A 20651-nucleotide genomic window follows, 5' to 3' on the forward strand; every position below is an offset into this window, starting at 1 on the left:
AAACCCAGGGCTTGTTTTGTCCTTCAGATTTCACCAGTTGTATTTGTGTTCCTTTTCGAAATTCTTGAAGTATGGTTTCTGCACAGACTAACTCGTATTGTTGAAGTACCAAGGTGAAAGCGATAGATGCTACGGCGTGAATTTGACGCACTGTGTATCATTATATCGTCAAAGGACAATATGAGGATACAAGGTAATCTCCAGATAACAAAGAAATACAATACGTAATATTTACAAAAAAGAAAAATGAAGAATTGTATAATCATAGTCATTATAAAAAAACACTGGTCTGGCAATGTATTGTTTTAGCTTTATTGTCGAATTTTCTTTTGTTATAAATAAAAGGCAAGTTGCGATTTGCATACTTTTTGATCACGTTACCAAATTCTCCTTTTGGGATTGGTCTAAATTTCAATCACATGATCAAAAAGTATGCAAAATAAAGTCGATTTACGAACACAAGCTCTATCTGTTAACAATAGAAAGAAACAAAAGCCTTCCAGACCGGGGTTTTTATAATGACTATGGTATAATATGAGAAACATTCAAACTCCCATCTCACACATCGAGCATTTATGATTGGAAAATAAGTTATAAAATAACCTAAAATGTAACATTCACTGCCAAACATTGACCACTAAACTTAAATTTTCAGCCCTTTAATTGTATTGTGGTATATTTCTGGCTCTATAGCACTCTGATCGACTTGGAGAACGGAGTTTCCTTACTAAGTATTCAGAACACAGAAAGTACATCGAGAGAGTCAGGCCCTTAGATTTCTGTAAACGGGTGTGCTTTTAAGCTTTTCCGAGCAAAAAAAGTGAATATCACAAATATTGTTCCTATTGTTTTTTGAAAACCCGGGAAGCTTCTGATTGGTCAAACGCTGAAATTCTTTTGTAATGTCACGTGACCTAGGTAGCATTTCCTACCGAACCACGGCACACTTTTCAGTCAAAGCACTCTATCTATAGCCCTTCGGGCTCGACAAAACTGTGATCAGGCCATAATTGGTGTAAGCCAAATGGCTAGCCAACTATAATAGAAATTTGAAATGCAAGCATCACAAAGGATCATCACTTTCGATCCCAATTATCACAGAAATTGAGGAAGTTGAGAAGTTGGACACAATAAACTTTCACCTATTTTTCCTCCCTCATTTTTGTTTCCTCCCATTCTCTAGAAATGACAGTATGGTCAAAGTAATCTTTTTAGGCTGAGATGGAAAATGATTTTAACAGTGCAAAATGAAACTTGAAACTTTGGTTAATATGCAAGATTTTGAAATGGAAATCTCTTTATATACTTCGTCGAGAAGGAAACCCAAATCCGTTTAAGGCGGAAGAGCTCTTAACACTGAAATGATAAATTAGACCAGTTTGGAACATCAAAACATATCCGAAAGAAATAATTGAAAAGGGTCTTCTCTACTGAGAATATAAGGCTCGTTATTTTGTAGTTGATAAAATCTTATAAAAAAATACAAAAAATAAAACTTTCCTGATCGAAATGTTAGTTTTTGCTTTTCTTGGATGACACTTTTTTGTCGTGCTGTGTTCTCTTCTCTTCGAGTTTGCGAGCCTGTGAAAAAAATTCAAAATATGTTCATAAGTATAAAAAGTATTCTGAGCAATTGATGGTAGGTAACCAGAAGAGCACCACATTGTAACAGAGGGAGCATTTGTCTAACTTACACGTTCTTTTATAAAACATCCAAAAATTTTAAAGTCTTAGGATGTTCTTAACTTTCTGAGCTTTGAGCCTAAAATGTTCTTAACATGTTCTTATTTTTACCATTTTGTGAGCATTTTTGTCCATTTTCTTAAGAAATCGGCCATTTTAAGAGTCTGTAAAGCCTTAAAATGTTCTTAAAATGTTTTTAACTTGTTCTTTTTTGGCCGAAGTCTTATGTTCTTATATAGTTTGTTCTTATAAAAAACGCGTATTTTAGCTAAGTCAGGGACTTGGCTAACGCTAACTGTTCAGCCGGGTTAAATGATGAATTTTCGATGGCAGCCATCGGGGCTAGAGCCTAATTTATTTTCAATTAATTTTACCTAGGCTGGGGCTAAGATGGCTACCCCAACTTTTATACAATAACTAATTCACGGATATAGCACATTTCATCGCCGAACTCCTTTTAAGACGACGTTGAAATGCGTTTTTTCCTCAAAGGAAAGCAATGGTGGAATTTAAGTAGCCGCCATCAGGCAAGGAAAGGGAATGTCTTTCTGGGAAACTCTCTCTTGTTGATTCTAAATCACAAGATATTCACCAACCCCCATCAAGAAGGGATTTCGTAGGTTTTTAAAAGTACATTACGAAATGGTAACCTCAAAAGTAGGTCGACAGATTAACAAACTTAGTAATTCTTATTTTAAGGCTACTAAGCCCGTCTTAAAAATGCTATTCTTAAATGTAAATGAAAAAATCCTTCAAGAAAATGATGGTTAATCTTCAAGATGAACCCACTGTCTATTCCATTGATTTCAAAAGTCCCGAAAGGGCTAGATTCGAAACTCTTGGATGGGATATAAAGCAACTTATTCCCCATCAAAAACGCGCGATACCTCGATTTTCACAAACGACATATTGAAAGTAAAACCCATCGCGAGATATTGAAAAATATGTCGTGTGAAAACAAAGAAAGTGTTGAATACAATCCGTCATTTTAGTTGCAGCGCAAATCTTAAGGTTTCACTTTTTCTTGCTTAAGAGAAAGCTTAAAGATTCCTCTCTAGCCCTTTCATGGTCTATTCATGATATGCACTACTAAAATGTCTGGCATGACATCACTTTTTTGAACATTTGATTGGTTACAAGTAACGTATTGAATAGGAAAAAAACAGAAAAGTTACATAATTTCGTGAATACATTGCAGAGATTCATATAATGAATATCTTTTCGCAGAGAAATCTATGTGCGCTTTAAAATTATTTTCTAGCAGGAGAAGTTTTGGTGTGATACATCTCTGAAATCCACAGTACGGCTATCGCATGTACAGGTTTTTTTTTTTTAAGAAACTAGTTTTACCAAGCAGCCTCAATGTTTCTTAAGAAATCGGCCTTTTGAGCCTTAAATGTTTCTTACATGTTTCTAAACTTTTTGACATAATCAGCCTTATGAAAGGCTGGATTGGAAGGTTCTTAAAAAAAACCGAATAAAAAAATGTATTTTCTGACTCTCAGCCTCAGCATGTTTCTTAGATGTTTCTTAGTTTTTAGGCATTCTGGGCCTCATGTTTCTTAAAAGTGTGTTTCTTAAAAAAAAAAAACGTGTAGTAGTATATCTGTGTGTCGCTTTAAGTCGAGCAAGACCTCAAACGCTCCCTTGTCAAAACATGTCTAACCAAAGGTCAGAGGCATTTTGCAAAATCTATTTACTTCATTACTTGTTAAAAAAGCAGAGCAGTGACCTTTTTTAGAGAAAAAAAAACAAAATTGGTGAGGGGGTCTTATTCTAATCCTCCCAACTACTTGTCATTTTCTACAAAGTGACATTTTATCTTGGCACCGCATCCGAATAAGAGAAAAATGAAGATGTTGTACTATACATACATGTGTGGCCTTCTTCTTTTTGGAGTGCATGATTTTATCATAAAGAGCTTTCTTTTTCTTTGGTAACATCATCAATGCCAATTTCTTTTCTTCAGCGCTCATCTCATCTTTACCATCGTCATCATCTTTCTTGTTCACTTCGACGTGCTTGCGTTTGTTGCCAGCTGCAAATAGAACAGAATGAATCGTTAAGGTTTTAGTTTTACATAAGTATTCCCGTTTTATATCAGACAAATGTATCATATCAGGTCGGTGCCGCAAATTTTTTTTTCCGTAGACGGGCGGAAATATCTTTAATGGTCGGAAATATCATAGCATAATGGTCGGAAATATTATTTGATGGTCGGAAATATCATTTGATGGTCGGAAATATCATTTGATGGTCGGAAATATCATTTGATGGTCGGAAATATCTTTTGATGGTCGGAAATATCCAAAACTCTGAAAATTTGAAAATTTAATGGTCGGAAATATCCAAAGCTCTAAAAATTTGAAAATTTAATGGTCAGAAATATCCCGCGCTTTTAAAAATGCTTCATCAGCAAAAAAATGTAAACAAAGATGGTAGCAAAGGTGGTGTTGTGTGGCCAACGTGTTGTGTGTGCCAGAAAAGCTTTTTAGGGAGAGAAAGTGGTATTGAACTTTTTATTCAAACACGACTCTTCGTTCTTTCTTGTCTTTTTTATATCCTTTCCTCCTCTAGCCCCTGTTTTTTCTATACTTTCTGAGACTTAGTTTCTCATTTCTGACTGAGTTTTCATACCTATCAATCATGTGTCCATCAATTTCGACCAGTCTAATTTTCGCACCGAGTGGGATTCGAGGCCATTCGAACCACCACCAAAGAAAGACCTTCAGATTCGGAAGCCAGCCCTCTATCCGTTGAGCCATCGCCGCACAACAAAATCACGCAATTCATAACAAATTAAATAGAATAGACAAATCTCTATATATAGGTGACACTCCCAACCCTACCGGTGCCCCTAAAAGGGCTGTCACTAGTCACTGGGTACGAGTGCTACTAAGAGGGCCTTCGGCCCTATATTGTGACTCTCGAGTCCAACCCTGACCCTAACTGGTAATGACCCAATACCCCTGAATCACGGAATGACGGATAGGAAAAATTATCGGGGAAAAAAATTGCTCGTCGCGCTCTGAGCAATCAGCGAAATCTCAACAACACCTTTGCTACCATCTTTCTTTACATTCGAGCAAAGCTTCCACGCTATTGGTCAAAAGAAAAATGAAGCAACTCCATTGGCGCGAACTGACGTAACGGTTGAAAAAAGTTGAAATGTGTTCAACTTTTTTTTCAAGCGCGCGCTACATTTTTATGACGTAATCTTTTTTCCAAGCAAAAAGGATCGAAGCCCAAAAGTGCGATCGTAGCGCGCGCAAGTGGAAACCGGCCTTAAATGTAAATGCAACAACAAAAAACATTCTGACGTCATTTCTTTCTGGTAAACTCTAACCCAGCCTCCCACAGGTTGATAGGTGCATTCATGCGAAATTTCTATACAAACTCATGTAAATTCATCCACTAGATATTTAATGCCTAGTTCAACATCAAGAAGATCAATTGATCTTGGTATCACGCCGTCTTACTATATTTTAAGACGGGTATAAATTGTTGGGTAAAATTTTAGTAGAGTTGAGTAAATATTTTTAACTATTAAATATTAAATATTTTCGCCTATATAAAAACATTTTAAATCAATGGTAAAAGGAATTTGCTGAAAATTTATAGCAGGGAAATCACCGAATTAATCACAATAATTAAATAGGAGCGTCTAGGAAAGTAGACGGGTAAGTCTCATTATACCTTTCTTTTTAGGTTTTGTTTCTTTTTCTTGCTCTGCTTCTTCGGTTTCATCTTCACTAGCCTCTTCTTGTTCTTCTTCTTCGTCTCCACTGGCCTCTGCGCGCAACAATTCTTTCTCCTTCTCCAACATCTGTTTTCGTTCGGGCGGGATGTAATCGCCCTCTTGTTCTTCAACGAAGGGCGACAAATGGGGTGGGAGCATGCTGCCCGGCACGTAATCGTTCACCGGTTCTAACTGTCTGGAGTTGACGCAATCGAAAACCCATTGTGGTTGGACGTAATGCCTGAAAAATCATTTAAAGCATACACGATAAAAATCTTTCCCTTAAAACTCCAAGAAACATAGATAATGTATCAACGCTTTATAATTCTTGATATGCGTAAGTCAAGATGACGTCATATTTTTTAACGGAAGCACCCAAAAAAGCCGGTTTTTGACCTTTGTGTTTCTATTTTTAGTAACAGAGAGAGGTCAAATCCCGGCTTTTTTAGGGTGTTTCCGCTAGAAAAATGACTTACGCATATCAATAATAGTAACGCTCTATTAAATTATTGAGCACTCTATAAGGAGAAGATTAATCTTTTTTATAAAAACCCTCTACTACATTACAACTCCTCCGCTTTAGTGTTTCACTTTGTAACCTTTTATTGACTTACCCACGTTGACTATGTACGCAAAAACCCCTTTGCTGCTGAAGCATTGTTCCTTAATGGAGATCAAATACATTTCGTAAAATTTCCGTCGAATCCACTTAAAAACTAATTTAGGGAATATCTTTTAGCTTTATCGATGCAACGAACGTTAAAAAAAGAGCAGTGCGAAACTCGGATAAAAACAATTGAATTTAGACGAATTGAGTCACGAAATTTTCATGTTATCAAGACTACAATTTCTCAAGGAAAGGTGGTTAAGCAAAATTCAGCTAGGCGGAGATTAAGATACAGAGTTATCTTTGACAAATTAAAACATCGTTATTGATCCGTTTAAATTAATCAGCACTGATAATTGGCTGTTTTTCACCGCTATTCTATTTTCGAACAAAAAGATTTAAGAAGGTAGCAGTTCTAGCAAAATTAACTGGAAAATTTTATAACGAATTTGGTGATAAGAGAAGCCAATCATGTCCTATATGATAATAGTTTATTGGGAGAAATTTATTTTTTATTCAGCGCAAATTTGTGGGTGAAAAATGAAGGATTCGATTACATCCTCAATGATAATGGATTGTAATCGGCGCTGAATTCATTTTTATTCCAAGAAGTAAGTCTGCGACTGCAGTCGTAGGCAACCCAAAGGCTCCTCTTTCGATAGCTATCAACGCAAAGGTACGGGAGGGCGCCATTCTTTCTCTCTGGATTTCTCCACTTACCCTTGATCCTTCTCTTAATTGCTGAGCATCAAGCAGAGAGGCATCAAGTACCATTTTGAGAATTTTTAGTATGACCCGGTTGGAGTTGAACCCACAGCCTTGTGAACCGTAGCCGGATGATCTACCACTGCACTACGGTCGTTCGCTATTCCAAGAATCTTCACCACAAAAAAAACAAAAAATGATTTTATGGACGAAGAAAGAAGAGAAATAAGCTAACCTGTCGAGTCTTTGGTTATTGATTGAAGGTCGATCGATCAATTGGTGGGTGATACCATCGTCTTTCTCTGTGTACGTCGATCCAATACCCACAGTTTCGTCCCAAGACACTTCACCACCAAAACATCTATGGAGAAGAACTCGTTGAAGTAAGCTCGCTCTATTTTAGACAGCCGATGTCATCTTTTTGTCGACTTTAATTCGCGATTAGACCAGGTAAGACAGAAAGTCGGCAGTCTAAATTAGAGCTTATTCCCACTTACTGTATCGGAACTGGTCTCAACGGACAGAAAGTCGTAGTATAATATAACCAGAAGAAAAAATACGCGCTAATAGTAAAAACGTGCATTTTCATAATTGAAAACTTTTGATGTAGAAAGCTACAAACTCGTCGATTGGAAAAAGAGACCCGAAATATTAAGAGATGGAGGCAGGAAAAGGGATGAAAAAACGTCAAATCTATTTAAAAGACAAAGATCGTAGAAGAATAACTAGCCGTCTACCGGCGTCGCACCCGCCGCAAAGGAACACAATGCAAAAGTAGTGTCACTTTTCCTAGACTTAAATAAACTTGACAGGTTACCTGATAATGAAAACGAGCGCATCTCTTGGCACTTCCCTTGAAATGTAGAATTTCTTTCCATCGAATAATTGTTTGAACTTGGTTTCGAATTCTTCATCATTTGCTTGTTTAGCCTCCTCTTCGTTCTTTAAAAACAATTTCCAAACCGAAAAATGACGTTGAGAATACAATTTTTTTTTATAAGAACAACTATAACTATATAGTCGAAAGTGCGCACCGCACTGGGCTCAACTTCAAATATTTTGTTATTCGAAAGCCCAATTGTAACATTTCAAATATTTAGTATGAGGTAGCAAATATTAAAACTTTGTTCGTTTCGGCTGAAATCTGGTACACTTGTTCCTTGGGTGAATACCTGGGGTTGTTTTTATCTTCATTTTTCATTTTTTTATATAAGTTGTCTTTAGAATAAGTGTCCTCGTCCTCAGAGCCTTTCAAAATAAATTACTTCGGAGAAAGTAATGAGAATACCACTTTTTTATAAGAACAACTATAACTATATAACTATATAAGAATATAAGGCTTCGATGGTCAAAATGTTAAGAACAAGTTAAGAACATTTTAAGGCTTAGGGGACTTAAAAACACCCGATTTCTTACTACCAAAATGGGGGGAGATAAGAACATGTTAAGAAGATTGTGTTGTATAAACAAGTGCTGTATCTAATTACTTTAGTAGGGAGTGATATAATACGGAGTAAAAAAAGATTCAACTATCCGCGTGTCTTTGAAAAAAATACTTAAATAATGGGAAGCCTTACAGAATCATCATTCGTGAATTTGTCCAATTCCAATTCTTGCGTTGTATCTGGAGAAGAAAATGAAATAATGTCAAATCGTTTCGACGATAAAGATTTTCTAAAGATCATTTTTATCCTTACTATTATATACAGTATATAAGATTATCTCACATATTTTCTTCCGACACACTAAAGCTCTGAAGGTTGGGAAATTTCAAAATCTAGAAGGTTTAGAAGAAGAAGGTTTCGCCAGACTGCGTCAAAAATTTTACAGCGGATGACCTGAACCGAAGCCTTCGTTTTCGGGGATTTTCGAGTTCAACGCTTAAAGGCCGTTGAGCACGACAAGGAATGCACCAAAGGCCGATTACCATTCCTCTCCAATGGGTAATTGGTCTGCTATTTTAGAGCTTTAGCGTGGGCAGCTGCCAACCCACCTTTAGAATATCAGATAAGTGACTTAGGACACTATTGTGCACATGTCTTTGTGGAAAAATGCCTTTTGTGCGAACTGAGACAGTACATGGTATTGTGTGTGAGAAACTAGCAGGTACTGTTCGGGTAGCACAGAAAAAAATTTCGCTCAAACAACGTGAATTTGTAAATAATATAAGGTTCACAACAACAAAAAAAACCATTTCGATCGAAAAAGCTAACCAGATTTTTTTAACAAAAGTCCTTAAAAACCACACCCTAAGATAGCAAAAATATCTGTAATAGAACGTTCTGGGTCACCATAATACCAGAAGTTACACTTTTTTTCTAGCAAATAAAACTTGCCTCTACTGTAACAATAAGTAATAACTATCACAATAAAACTTCTAAATCCCTCAAATGAAAACTTTTAAAATACAATAATTGGGATGGAAGATTTTTAGCAATACCCAATTATTTTTAACATTCCTATTATGAACACAACACAATACAAAACAAAAACAAACAAAAGCAAGCTAGACGACTAATTCAGACATAGTAGAAATAAGGCAAAAAGTTATAGAGGGAACAAATTTTAGTTTTATACAAACTAAACCCCGTAACAATAATCGTATTATCATATAACGCCTATACTACTGTATTACACCCATTATAAACAACTCCAGTCTATCTATAGCCCTTTTTACGTCGGCCCTTATTGGCGTTATTTTTAGGCTATTGGTGTAATAAGGGCCGGTGTAAAAAGGGCCAAAATTTTGCAACTTTTACTTACAAGTGAATTATCCATAATTTTACTCCATATCTAAAAAACTTCGCAAAAATCAGTGATTTTCAATAGAATTTTCAACAGTTTACTACTGAAAAATGATATTTCAATGTAAATTGAAGCATAAATAGCCATTCTAACAAATTTTGGCGTTATTTACGGCTCTAATTAGCGTAAGCCCAAAATCAGGCTGTGGCGTAATAAGGGCCTGGCGTAAAAGGGGCCGGCGTAAAAAGGGCCGATAAGGCAATAGAGAGTCGGCGAATGTCGGTAAATGCATCAACATGTCTCCTTAAAAGCTGACTGCGGGTTGATAGTGTGTAATAGGTACCGTAATTCTTTTTAGTTCTGTTTAGTTTAATGTGTGAAATTTTATTAAAGGTGGACATTTAAAAAAAGTTTTCCGCACGGGGATCGTCTCTCGTCCGGTTAAAATGAGAGAAAAAAACCGACATTTTAATAATTACCACGGAAGAAATAAACTTAGCGAAAGTGAAAGACAAAAGAGAAAGATAGAGGACATGCATTGAGAAAGAATATATTAGTAAAGTCCATCTGATCACCAAAAAAGTAGTTTCAGTGTCGTTTTCATTGTAACGAATATTGCTGAAGACAAAAAGAAACACTGTAAAACAACAAAAAAACTTCAGATTACCAATACCCAGATGGTTTTGTTATCAGAAAGACAAAAAAGTGCTGTTTTCTTTCTTCTTTCTCGTCTTCTATTGGTTGGAACGGAAAGTTTTAGTTAAATAGTAATGAGAAGAAAAGGTGAATCACAACGGTAATATTTCAGTCCATGATCGAGTCGCTGAGGTATCAACAAAGTCTAAGACTTGATGTGATTTTCAAAATAGTTTTACGTGGTAAGTAAGCCTTTGCTTTATTTTTCATTTTCTCAACCAATAGAACTTTTTATAAATTACGTCACGAACATCACTTGCCTCGTTTTGAAATTATTGCCATGGTGATTAACTCCCAGCGGATTTTATCAAAACTACTTTCTATTCACAAAAAAATAATTTAATGTCTCAAGGGTCATAGGCCCCCAGTCATAATCACAATGGAAATTGTTTTTCGTGACGTAATTTATGAAAAGGTCTTTACTGGTGAAGATAAATCTATTCATGATATGCACCACTGCAATGACTTCACGAAATTATGCAACTTTTCTGTTTTTGTTTTTTTCACCGAATACGTCACTTTTTCTATTGTTTAAGTGACGTATTGGGTGGAAAATTTTAAAAGTTCTCAGAAGGCTCTCCAGTGGTGCATATCATGAATATTAAGAAGAAATCTGAAGTTAAGATTGGTTCTGCGTCATAACTTTCCTCGATATTGTTTCATGTCTATTTCAATAAAAAAAGCGCGAGTACGATGGTGAAGCTTAGGGGACTCAAGGCAGCTGAAGGGACAAGAGTAATGTGTCTTCAAGTTACACAAAAATTCAAGGAGGTTCGGGGTACAGCTTTTTACAGCGCAACATCAGTATATGACTTTACATCAGAAAGTTACGGAAAGAATCAAGGTTTATAGGTTCCAGTTACAGTTTTTTATGGCGTAAATTCAGTATATGACTTTACGTTAGAAAGTTACGATACGGTTATCTGGCAGAACATCCCGACTTCTGGACCACACTCTTTTTATTTTAAGATGCACAGTGCTGTCCAGAGACCACTGGTTCTGCGCACGCGAGACACAGATACCATGATGTATAGTGATAACACTCAGACTACACAGGAGAGCATATAGCTCGTCGCAGGCATAGAACGGAATGGGTGGAACCACATACCACAATGCTCCCCTTCACTGCATTCGTCTAAAAACGATCTTCGATTTTGGAAAAACTTGAAAATGCAAAACGACAAGGCAACCTAAATTATATAACACCAAATCGATTTTAATAAATCTAATTTCTTTCTCCATAGGACTTACCAGTAGCGTGAAAGTGAGAAATCAACACCACATTCGAACAAGCTAGTGAAATGATGATAAGTGACAACATAACATGGAACTGCACCTCTTCCAATCATACCATCCGATGTCTACTAACAACTCCTCAACACCCTTTGAACACAGAAGACACAGATCACCAGTACTCCATCATTAAATTCTTTTTAATCATCTTACTCATGCTTATGACCATCACTACAAATGGGATGATCGTTGCAGCATTTGCTACTTCAACTCGTCTACAAAAGAAACCATCAAACCTGCTCATCACCAGCCAAGCAGCATCTGACCTTTTCACCAGTGTCATCTTTATACCTGTTCACTTAGTGGAGAGCTACCATAAACCACTTCACGTAGAAGGCTTCCTCATTTGCTATATGATCTTTCTGTCGCTTTTCAACTTATGTGCTTTATGTATGGATCGATACCTCGCCCTCTTTAAACCCTTCTTACACCACAGGCTAACTTGTATTCGACACACTGTCAAACAGCTGCTCATGGTATGGACCCTACCCTGTCTGATCACCCTCCTACCCCTCTTTTGGAAGCATTCCTCCTCCAAAGCCGTTATACATCAAGTGTTTGTGACCATTATTTGGGTCTTGATGTGTCTATTGGTCATCTTCATGACATGTGTTTACTCTATGGTCACCAAGAAGGCCAGACGTCTCATACGTGATAAACGAATGTCCATTCTACGTAACAATAAACCTGATAAGCTACTCGACATTGAAGCTTCCCTGACACGCAAAGAGCTTCGAGTTGTTCATCTGTTCGGCCTACTCCTAATGTTGTTCGTCACTACCTATCTCCCATTGATGTACATGAATTTCTGTGATGCAGTAGGTCAACCTGGATGGATACCCTTGGTCATGGAAGAAATTTCCTTTTTCACTTTAATGCTGGGCAGCGTCATCAACCCAATCATTAGTATGTATCTCAAGAAGGATTTCAACAACAACCTTCGCTGCTTTGTCAGGGAATCGCTCATCCTCAAGTTCCAGAATTTTCACAATAGTTTCAGTGCTTCCTTCAACAGAAGGGAAGGTGTTCTGACCGACACTGTAGAAACTTCCTTCATAACAGCTGAACCACGAGACAGTTTACGAAGTTCACTCAATACATTGAGCTCGATGAGATGAGAACAGCATCATAGATTCAAAATCGGCTAAAGGACGATACCCACTTTATTGCCGAGTTTATGACTGTGTGTTTTTCTGCAACGGAGACGGTAAATCAGCACTTTAAACGTCCTCGACTTTGCGGGTCAGAACTGCGGGTTATTCCAAATCGCTTCAGACTCGCTATTGGATCCCGGGGGGGGGGGTACTCCAGGTAAGTACTCTCGGGTACATAGCCGGGGGATTGGAATAAGCGGGGGGATCGGAAAAACTCTCAAAACTTAATTGGAATTGGGGTTGGAATAAAAATGTCCTGGGTGGAAAATTTTTGAAAAGGAGACTAATACAGCAGAATTAGGACAAAAGAGGGAAATTTTGAGAAATTTCAAAAGCTTTTGCCCTGAAAAGAGGAAAAAAATGCACTATAAGAGTCGATGTTCAGCCAAATCTTTCCTGCAATGTAAGGGTCCGATTTTAGAGACCTGATTTTTAGCCGAAGGTACGGTCGTTTTCAAAATCACGTGCCCCCCCCCCGGGTATTGGATTTAAAGCGATGGAACTAGTATTAAAGACATTGCACCAGATAAATTTCGAGAAAATTAACGGAGCTCGCTGTATACTTTTAAAATCAATGCAAAATAACGAAAAGGAAAAAGATAGGGGCTGCTAAAGTTATAAAAGGGACTTAGTTCAATTAAGTTGGTTGTTAACTTCATTTTTCACGGAGACTTTACAATAGAAATTATTCTCGTCCCAGACGTTGACAGGCTGCTTGTTTCATTATCATGAAGACTTTACAACAGAAATTATTCTTCTCCGAGCAATAAACTAAACCGAATGGTTCTTCACTTGGGGGAAAAAACTTAAATTTAAGCGTCTTTGTTTTGATAGGAAAAGTTGAAATATTAAGGAACAGATCGAACCAAATTGTTACCTCCTCAACAGAGAAAACTTGTAAATAAGCTATTATAATTAGTTTGTACATTTAAGCCATAAAACATTTCCTTAAAAGGTTTATTTTAACGGTAATCTATTTTGTGATGGTTTTTATTTTATTGTAAAAAAATGTAAAACTGTAAAAAGAATTTAATTAACAGAAAATGAGTCTGCAAGCTTCAAACAGTGCTAATGTAAAAAGAAGCTGTTCCGACTGTGAAATATACTGATATACGGAAAAAAGTATATACTGTTTTCAGGAAAACAAAAGAAGAAAATATTTGTCATTAGGTGATAAAGAAAAACGAGGGACGCGGTGAATCCCCCTCCCAGGGTGTACCCAGACCAACAGTAGGCTGCACGCATTCCCTCTGATGATATGATTTGATATGGATGCGTATCGTGTAAAATATTTCTGTCCCAACTTACCCCGGTCTTTTCTTTTTTCTTTTTTGATTATGCGTCATAGCAATACAATGACTTCTTTTTTTCTTTGTTCAATGAATGAAAATTGATAATTATGAAAACAACAGCACAATGACTTCATTTTTTTTTTCTTTGATTGGATGTGACGAAATTATGTAAATTTCTGCAAATTTGAGGTAACTCTCGGACGAGAATTTCATACACGATACGCATCCCCTGTATAACAAAATAAATTTTGGGGATGCGTGCAGCCTAGACCAACAGAGGTGTGTGCAGCCAGAGTTCGAAAAATGGACAGACGTTGGACTCATTTTTTTGAATTTTTTTTACAACTTCCGAGAAAATTCTGTACGGGAGTAAAATTCAAGATTTTCTAAAAATGATCTCCTTTTTAATGAAACTTTCCCAATAACGCACCCTACGAGGGCCTAATTTTAATACTTTCGTGCTTGTTCGATCTCAAAACTCGTTGTGGTGGAAAAGGTAGGGTGGCGCATCCGGCCGTACCCTTTTTTGCTCAAGTAACTTTATATTTGGGGTTTATAAAGTAAAAACTTTGCAAAAAATAGACCTCCGTAAAATGTTACATATCAGGAATACAAAGAAATACATGTACCTTCCAAAGTTGCCTTCAAACTCACTGATAAAGCAGCCAATTTCTGAAATAAAGAAACAAATTTACAATCTACAGATGTTTAGACTTTGTGAGTGTTGAAAATGATAATTAAAATAGCTTCTCATACATTATAATTTTTTACACAAACCTTTTAACAGGCTTGTCTGAAAGTTTTAAGCCTTGAATCGGCAGGAACCAAAATATATTGAAAGTAAGAACACCTCATGATCAGAAAAAGAAATTAGGAACCTGTTCTGGTTAAACACAAAAAAAATGCATTGCAATTAGAAATAAACTATAATCACCTCATCATCCAGATCAACTTCTTGGCAATATTTTGTATCGGACGATTCTTTATTGTTATTGTTGATATTCAGCTGTCAAAAATTAAAAAACAAGAAACTTTACAATCAAGATCAACTTCTTGGCAATATTTTGAGTCGACGACTCTTTTTTTGTCATTGTTGATATTCAACCGATACCTATCAATTCCAACGACAGTTTGTTGACTTTTTAAGGCTATTTTGACCAAATTGTATTCTAATTGATGCTGTATCAACAGTTATATCCCCAAGAGAGATCTACTGGTATTCTGACCCATTCACTACGAGTATACTGGTAATCGGCCAAAAGCCTATGTTCGAAGGTGTAGCTTTAAAAACAGGTTTCAAGAAAATTTTTGCCATATGAAATTTTTGCCATATTTAACACAACAATGAAAAAATATCTGTAGTTCCCCTTTGATCCCCTTCATGTTATACCTCTATAACCTTTATATAGATGTTTCATAAAATCCTATTTCCAGGGGATAGAACTATTGCTACAGAGAGCCAATTGGTACAACATTAAAACAGCTTGTGTGATGGAGCTGTGCAAAGTAAAATACATATAAGGTAAAACCACTTTCTTGCCAATCTTTGAGGGTCAGAAATCAAAGATCAAGGTTTTTAAAAGATGAAATTTGCGTAACGTTTTAAAATATTTTATGAGTCCCATTATTATTTCATATCATTCATAACACACTTTCCTGACCAATAATGGTAGAAAATCTTTATGGTAAATGACTAATGTCGTGACCACATACCTTCTACAATATGATCTGTACCTGTGGAGGGTAAGCCAAATTAACATTGTGGTATAACTGAAAGTTGATGAAACCAACCATCGTTGTATAGAACTCAATAAATGTCATCATTATGCGGAAATCAACATCGTTGGGCAGCTAAAATAAGAAAGACAAAGCAACCTTTACACAGGAAAAAGTATGGAATTCACATGCTTGGTAAAACTGATTTCCAGGCATGTGATCCTGCAAAAAATCACATGCGTGTGAAAATGCAATTCACAAGCCAACTTAAATGGAGTGTCTGACTGGATCTAAAATTACAAATAGGATTGTTTGTTTTTCTTAGAGAGAGAGGTTTAATACCCTAAAAGTAACTCACTTCTATTCTATTTAACAAGTGAGAAAAGATGGATTGTGAATTACATTTTCACATGCATGTGATTTTTTGCAGGATTACATGCTCGGAAATTGGTTTTCACACGCATGTGATACACGGATTTTTTCCTGTGTTAAGTGTTTAATTTTAATCATAAACAATTATCTAGAAATGTCAAGCTTCCAATTACACTCTAACAGAAAAGGATTGTTGGAGAAAACGTCTACTGAAAGATCATGTTTTGGATATATGTAGTGAGTACATAGCAGGGCAGCCCTGGGCTGAGTAGAGTTGTCGACAAATTGAAATTTTATGAGTTAGGCAAACATGATCACATACATGTTGAGCAAATTGATGTGGAACAACCCATGTAATTTTTTGTCCTTGAATCTCTGCTTGGTAATATATGCCTTTGATTGAGATGAACACCTTTAAAAGAGAAAAAAAATTAGTAAAAATTATAGAATGTGCTTTGTTAGTCAAACATTGAAAAGAGTAAGATTTAGATATAAAAACCAAAATTCTTAGTTCTAAATAAAAAGATTGGTGTTTTTGTTTGATGAAATGTGATCAATAAGCTGTTATACCTTCTTCAGGGAGTTTGAAGCAATGATATAATGTTGAAATTCAACTAAAAGAGAGTAAAAATATTTGCAAATATTTAAAATACGACTTGTTATTGAGATCATTCTTCTAATTTTAACTATTGCATTACTAAACAGTGACCACTTTGAAAATGATCACATAAAGAAAAAAGATACGTATGTACAATAGTAAAAGTAAAAGTAAAAGATAAATTCGAACCTTTCAGACGTTTGCATCTTTGAATAAACTCTCCCTAAAGTTAAAAATTTTCATGATTCAAAAGCTTGTCTGAAAATTTGGTGAATACACTTTTCTAAAATAATCCAAATCATATAATTATAAAGGGAGGGTTTGTACTTTTCCGGTGTGACGGGCCCTATTTTAGTACAATATTACTGGATTTGACGAAAAAAGAGACAGGGAAAAGTGTATAAAATCAGATGGTCATGGTATTTAGCCTTATTTTTAGTCATTATGCTGGTATTTTAACCTCTTCAAACCGGTGTGACAGTGTCATTATTTTTTCAATTTTCGGGACTCTGGGAATCATCAAAAATCTTGACGGGAAAACGGTATTTCCAACCTCTACAAACCCCCATCTATAAACTGTCATTGACAATTAACATGCATACAAGACAAACATGTGTGACATTTAAATGGAAGGAATTGGTAAAATTGTATTGTACTTTTATTTGATTTGTTTGGGGTAGCATTGAAAACAAAAACACCATTGATAGAGCATCATCTAAATCTCGAAGTGCATCTGTAAATGTTGGATATCTGAAGAATTTGCAAAGAAAATTTATCAGGTTTACTTCTTTATCAAACTTGAAAATTACATCCATCATGTTGATACTGTGACAGACAATGTTGATATTTTAAAAACAGGCTTTGTTGAAAAAGGTTTCTTTTATTTACCATATCTTATAGCCTATTAAATCTTTTATGACAATCATCAAGTGTAGAATTTACAGACATTATACCAACCTTTCTTTGACGATATGATCTAATGTATAAACAGGTTTATTTTCCTCGATACGTTTGGCATCTCCATACTCCTCACGGCCCATAGCACGCTTTAGTTTCCGCATGAAGATTTTAAATTCTCGAAACTTTTTCAGTACAGGCTCATGAGCAATATATTGGATATCTTTGACATAGTAGTATGTTTTATATGCTGTACTGCCTTTGTTGACTTTTTTCCTGTTCTTTGGTTCTCTTGGGTAGATCCCTTTCATGATACACAGTCGTCTAAAATCAAAGGTTTTTGAAAATCTTATTTTTCTTAAGAAGAGCTAAACTAGATAAGAAATGAAATTCAATCCAAAAAAGTCTTTCCAAGGTCCAGAGAAAAGTTTGCATATTTTTTTACAAACTAAAATTTCAATGTTAAAATAATATGATTATTTCAAATCTCTACCGATCTCTATCAAAATCTTTCTAGATATTTATTTCTTTCATTTCTTATATTTATTGGCAGTCTTTATATAACAGTTACATTGCAATTAAAATATTTGGAAGCACAAAGTCAATAAATCCTAGTAGCTGCTATTCCCAAGCCAAGCCAATTCTTACTATTGAACTGATTTTAGTTGATTATCCTTCCTTGAAAATTGTATTGAAATTCACTTATCCTTTACAAATAATTCCTTTTTGGCCACTATATCATATTTATCGTCCACCTCTAAGCAAAACGCACTGTCGAATATTTTTAGATATCCGATAGTAAAATATCTCTTTTGTAGCAGCGAGCATAAAGAAAATAGTTTTTTGATATAATTATTTAAATGTCACAAATATAAAAACATATAAAAGAAAGTTCTTTTTAACAAAAGAGAAAGAAAGGAAATTCGAACGTTTTTTAATTAAAGAGAGAAAAAAAACAATGAAATTGACATCCTTAATAAGATAGCAAAACGTTCGAAAATGTCATACAAAGAGAGAAACAGGAGAAAGACTGAATGAAGTAGGGAAAATTAAAATGCTTTTCTGCTAATTGGTGAACGATAAACCATATATTCAACGTGAAAAATCGGATATCGAAATTATTCAGTCTCGACTGAAATTTTCGATATCCGATTTTTCTTGTCGAATATCTGCTTAATATTATAAATATTTTTATTCATTATAATTACCTAAAATCAGCCAAACTTAATTGAAGTTTCTTGAGAGCTTGGTTTCGGCTGATGTAATTTGTGGCAGCACCACTTTCTCCCTAGAATAAAACACAGAACAAGCTAGATTAAGAAACATGGATATTTCACAAGAAGCTTTTTTCTAAGATTACATGAAATATTTATCAAGGATTAAAATGAATAACCAAAGCTAATTTAAACCCTTTTTACGTTTGTTTTACATTTTTGAAAAATGGACTATCACTTTAGAAACCTGTAAAAACTCATAAGTACAGATGAGTAGGGTATTTAAAATAAGTCAAGTCTAAAAACAAAAAGTAAAAAATGCAACTTATAAAAATTTAAAGCCTTGTGAGTTATGGGAAATATATTGTAAACAGACTTCATTTTTTACCAGTTTCATAACTAATGAAAGTATGAAAAAAAATTATTGCTTCCAAATCAAATGATAACCAGTAAATATTACAGATTGTTATTAAAGGATTAAACTAATGTAAACGTACCTTTTTCTTCATTTTCCCCATGATTCTTATGTTGTTATTCTATGTTGCTTTGTATTATGTTTTGAATTAGATATTATTGAGCCTAAAAATGAAATCGATATCATGATACCATTTACAGAATATCTTTCTACTGGACACAAAGTGTACTTTCATTGTTTCTTGGTTCTTGGGATAGATTTTGAACTTCCCAGAAGCTTTCTATAATTGTACAAAGTATATAATTATACCTTCTTTACAATATAGATGACCTCCCCTAAATTACCCTGAAGGTACCTGATACAGTTCTAAAATTTTAGGTTGGTATTCAGCAGTATACCTTATACCTACAACCAAGCTTCAATTGGCTTTGGCGACCTAATGCTAGCAAAATTTTGCTAACCTTTGGCCACACTTTGTTGGCACCATCATACCAACACTTTCCTCTTAAATTCAAGAACAGCTGATAAAACCCTGAATAATGAAGGAGAAGGTACCCAAGAAACGTTTCCATATTCTATTGTAACATAAACTTGTTATATTTTCTTTGCCTTTTTGTTCACAGAATTTCATACACTTATCAATACTTGTCCACATGGATTAAAATACACCTTTACATTATAAAGGCCTACTGATAATAATAAATCTTTTCTTTCTTTGACAACTTGAAGCCCACCATCACCTTCAATAATCAATCTAAAGGATTGTTGGAAAATATGTTTTTGATTGCCTACAATAATCATGCCCACTGTCCTTTTCATATTCTTTTGTTTCTCTACTAGTGCTAGCATCAATGTGCTTCCTTTCTTAGCATGGGAAATTATCTGGTTTTGAGCTGTGACCTTAGAATTGTTGTGGGAATTGTGCTTTCTTTTTGTACTCTAAAGCTTCTCCTCTCAATTTTCAATAATTTGATCCAATGTAACATCTTCTTTTTTTGAGTTTTTTGTTGGATCACTGGCTACTCCCAATCTAGACAATCTAGACCTATCGTGTATAAAATTCATGTCTTTTAAGCTTTTATTAAGTTTTGAACAAAATTCTCTCAAATTTTAGTATGTTCTTCCTCTACGTATGATATTTTACAGTGCAGCTGGAACTTCGATATTCCTTCGTTAGAAAAAGCTTTACCTGTTTACTTTTCTCTTTACAGAATCAGCAAGCCATCAACATTAACAAATTCCACATTATTTCCTCATCAGAAACTTTTAAATTATCTGCCATTATGCCGTTCTTGAAGCCGTACCAAAATTAACCAATCGGGTAGGTATCAGAATTCCTATGGGAGTTCTTTTCCGAGATTTGTAAAATAGCTGGGTCAGCAAAAAAACTTTTCCCAGGGGTTTGAGGAAAAAACACAACTGCCATCATTTGCTTTTTATTTAGCCATATATTTAAATTGACGCTCAGACAGGGGGGGTCATGCAGTTATTATATAAACACTATGACAATTACTACCGTGGTGGT

The 20651-nt window shown here is 35.2% G+C and overlaps 2 protein-coding genes across 2 annotated transcripts; one reads left to right on the plus strand and one right to left on the minus strand.

Annotated features, from left to right (window-relative positions):
* Positions 1 to 1411: 1411 nt before the first annotated feature.
* Positions 1412 to 19297, minus strand: LOC136798084 (pescadillo homolog). The gene is made up of 16 exons (XM_067054672.1): positions 19209 to 19297; positions 18706 to 18785; positions 17558 to 17821; positions 17257 to 17350; positions 16790 to 16823; positions 16573 to 16616; positions 16325 to 16414; positions 15649 to 15765; positions 14849 to 14920; positions 14544 to 14586; positions 8312 to 8358; positions 7552 to 7676; positions 6970 to 7095; positions 5380 to 5663; positions 3558 to 3721; positions 1412 to 1581 (listed from the first exon to the last, which is right to left on the minus strand). The coding sequence occupies exons 1-16, from the start codon at positions 19227 to 19229 to the stop codon at positions 1513 to 1515; spliced, it is 1674 nt and encodes a 557-aa protein (XP_066910773.1). The 5' UTR covers positions 19230 to 19297; the 3' UTR covers positions 1412 to 1512.
* LOC136798086 (D(1A) dopamine receptor-like) lies at positions 11457 to 12802 on the plus strand. The gene has a single exon (XM_067054674.1). The coding sequence runs from the start codon at positions 11477 to 11479 to the stop codon at positions 12584 to 12586; it is 1110 nt and encodes a 369-aa protein (XP_066910775.1). The 5' UTR covers positions 11457 to 11476; the 3' UTR covers positions 12587 to 12802.
* Positions 19298 to 20651: the final 1354 nt, after the last annotated feature.

This window comes from Clytia hemisphaerica, unplaced genomic scaffold (genome assembly GCF_902728285.1).
Source record: "Clytia hemisphaerica strain Z4C2 unplaced genomic scaffold, Clytia hemisphaerica genome assembly, whole genome shotgun sequence".
NCBI classification, from domain to species: Eukaryota; Metazoa; Cnidaria; class Hydrozoa; order Leptothecata; family Clytiidae; genus Clytia; species Clytia hemisphaerica.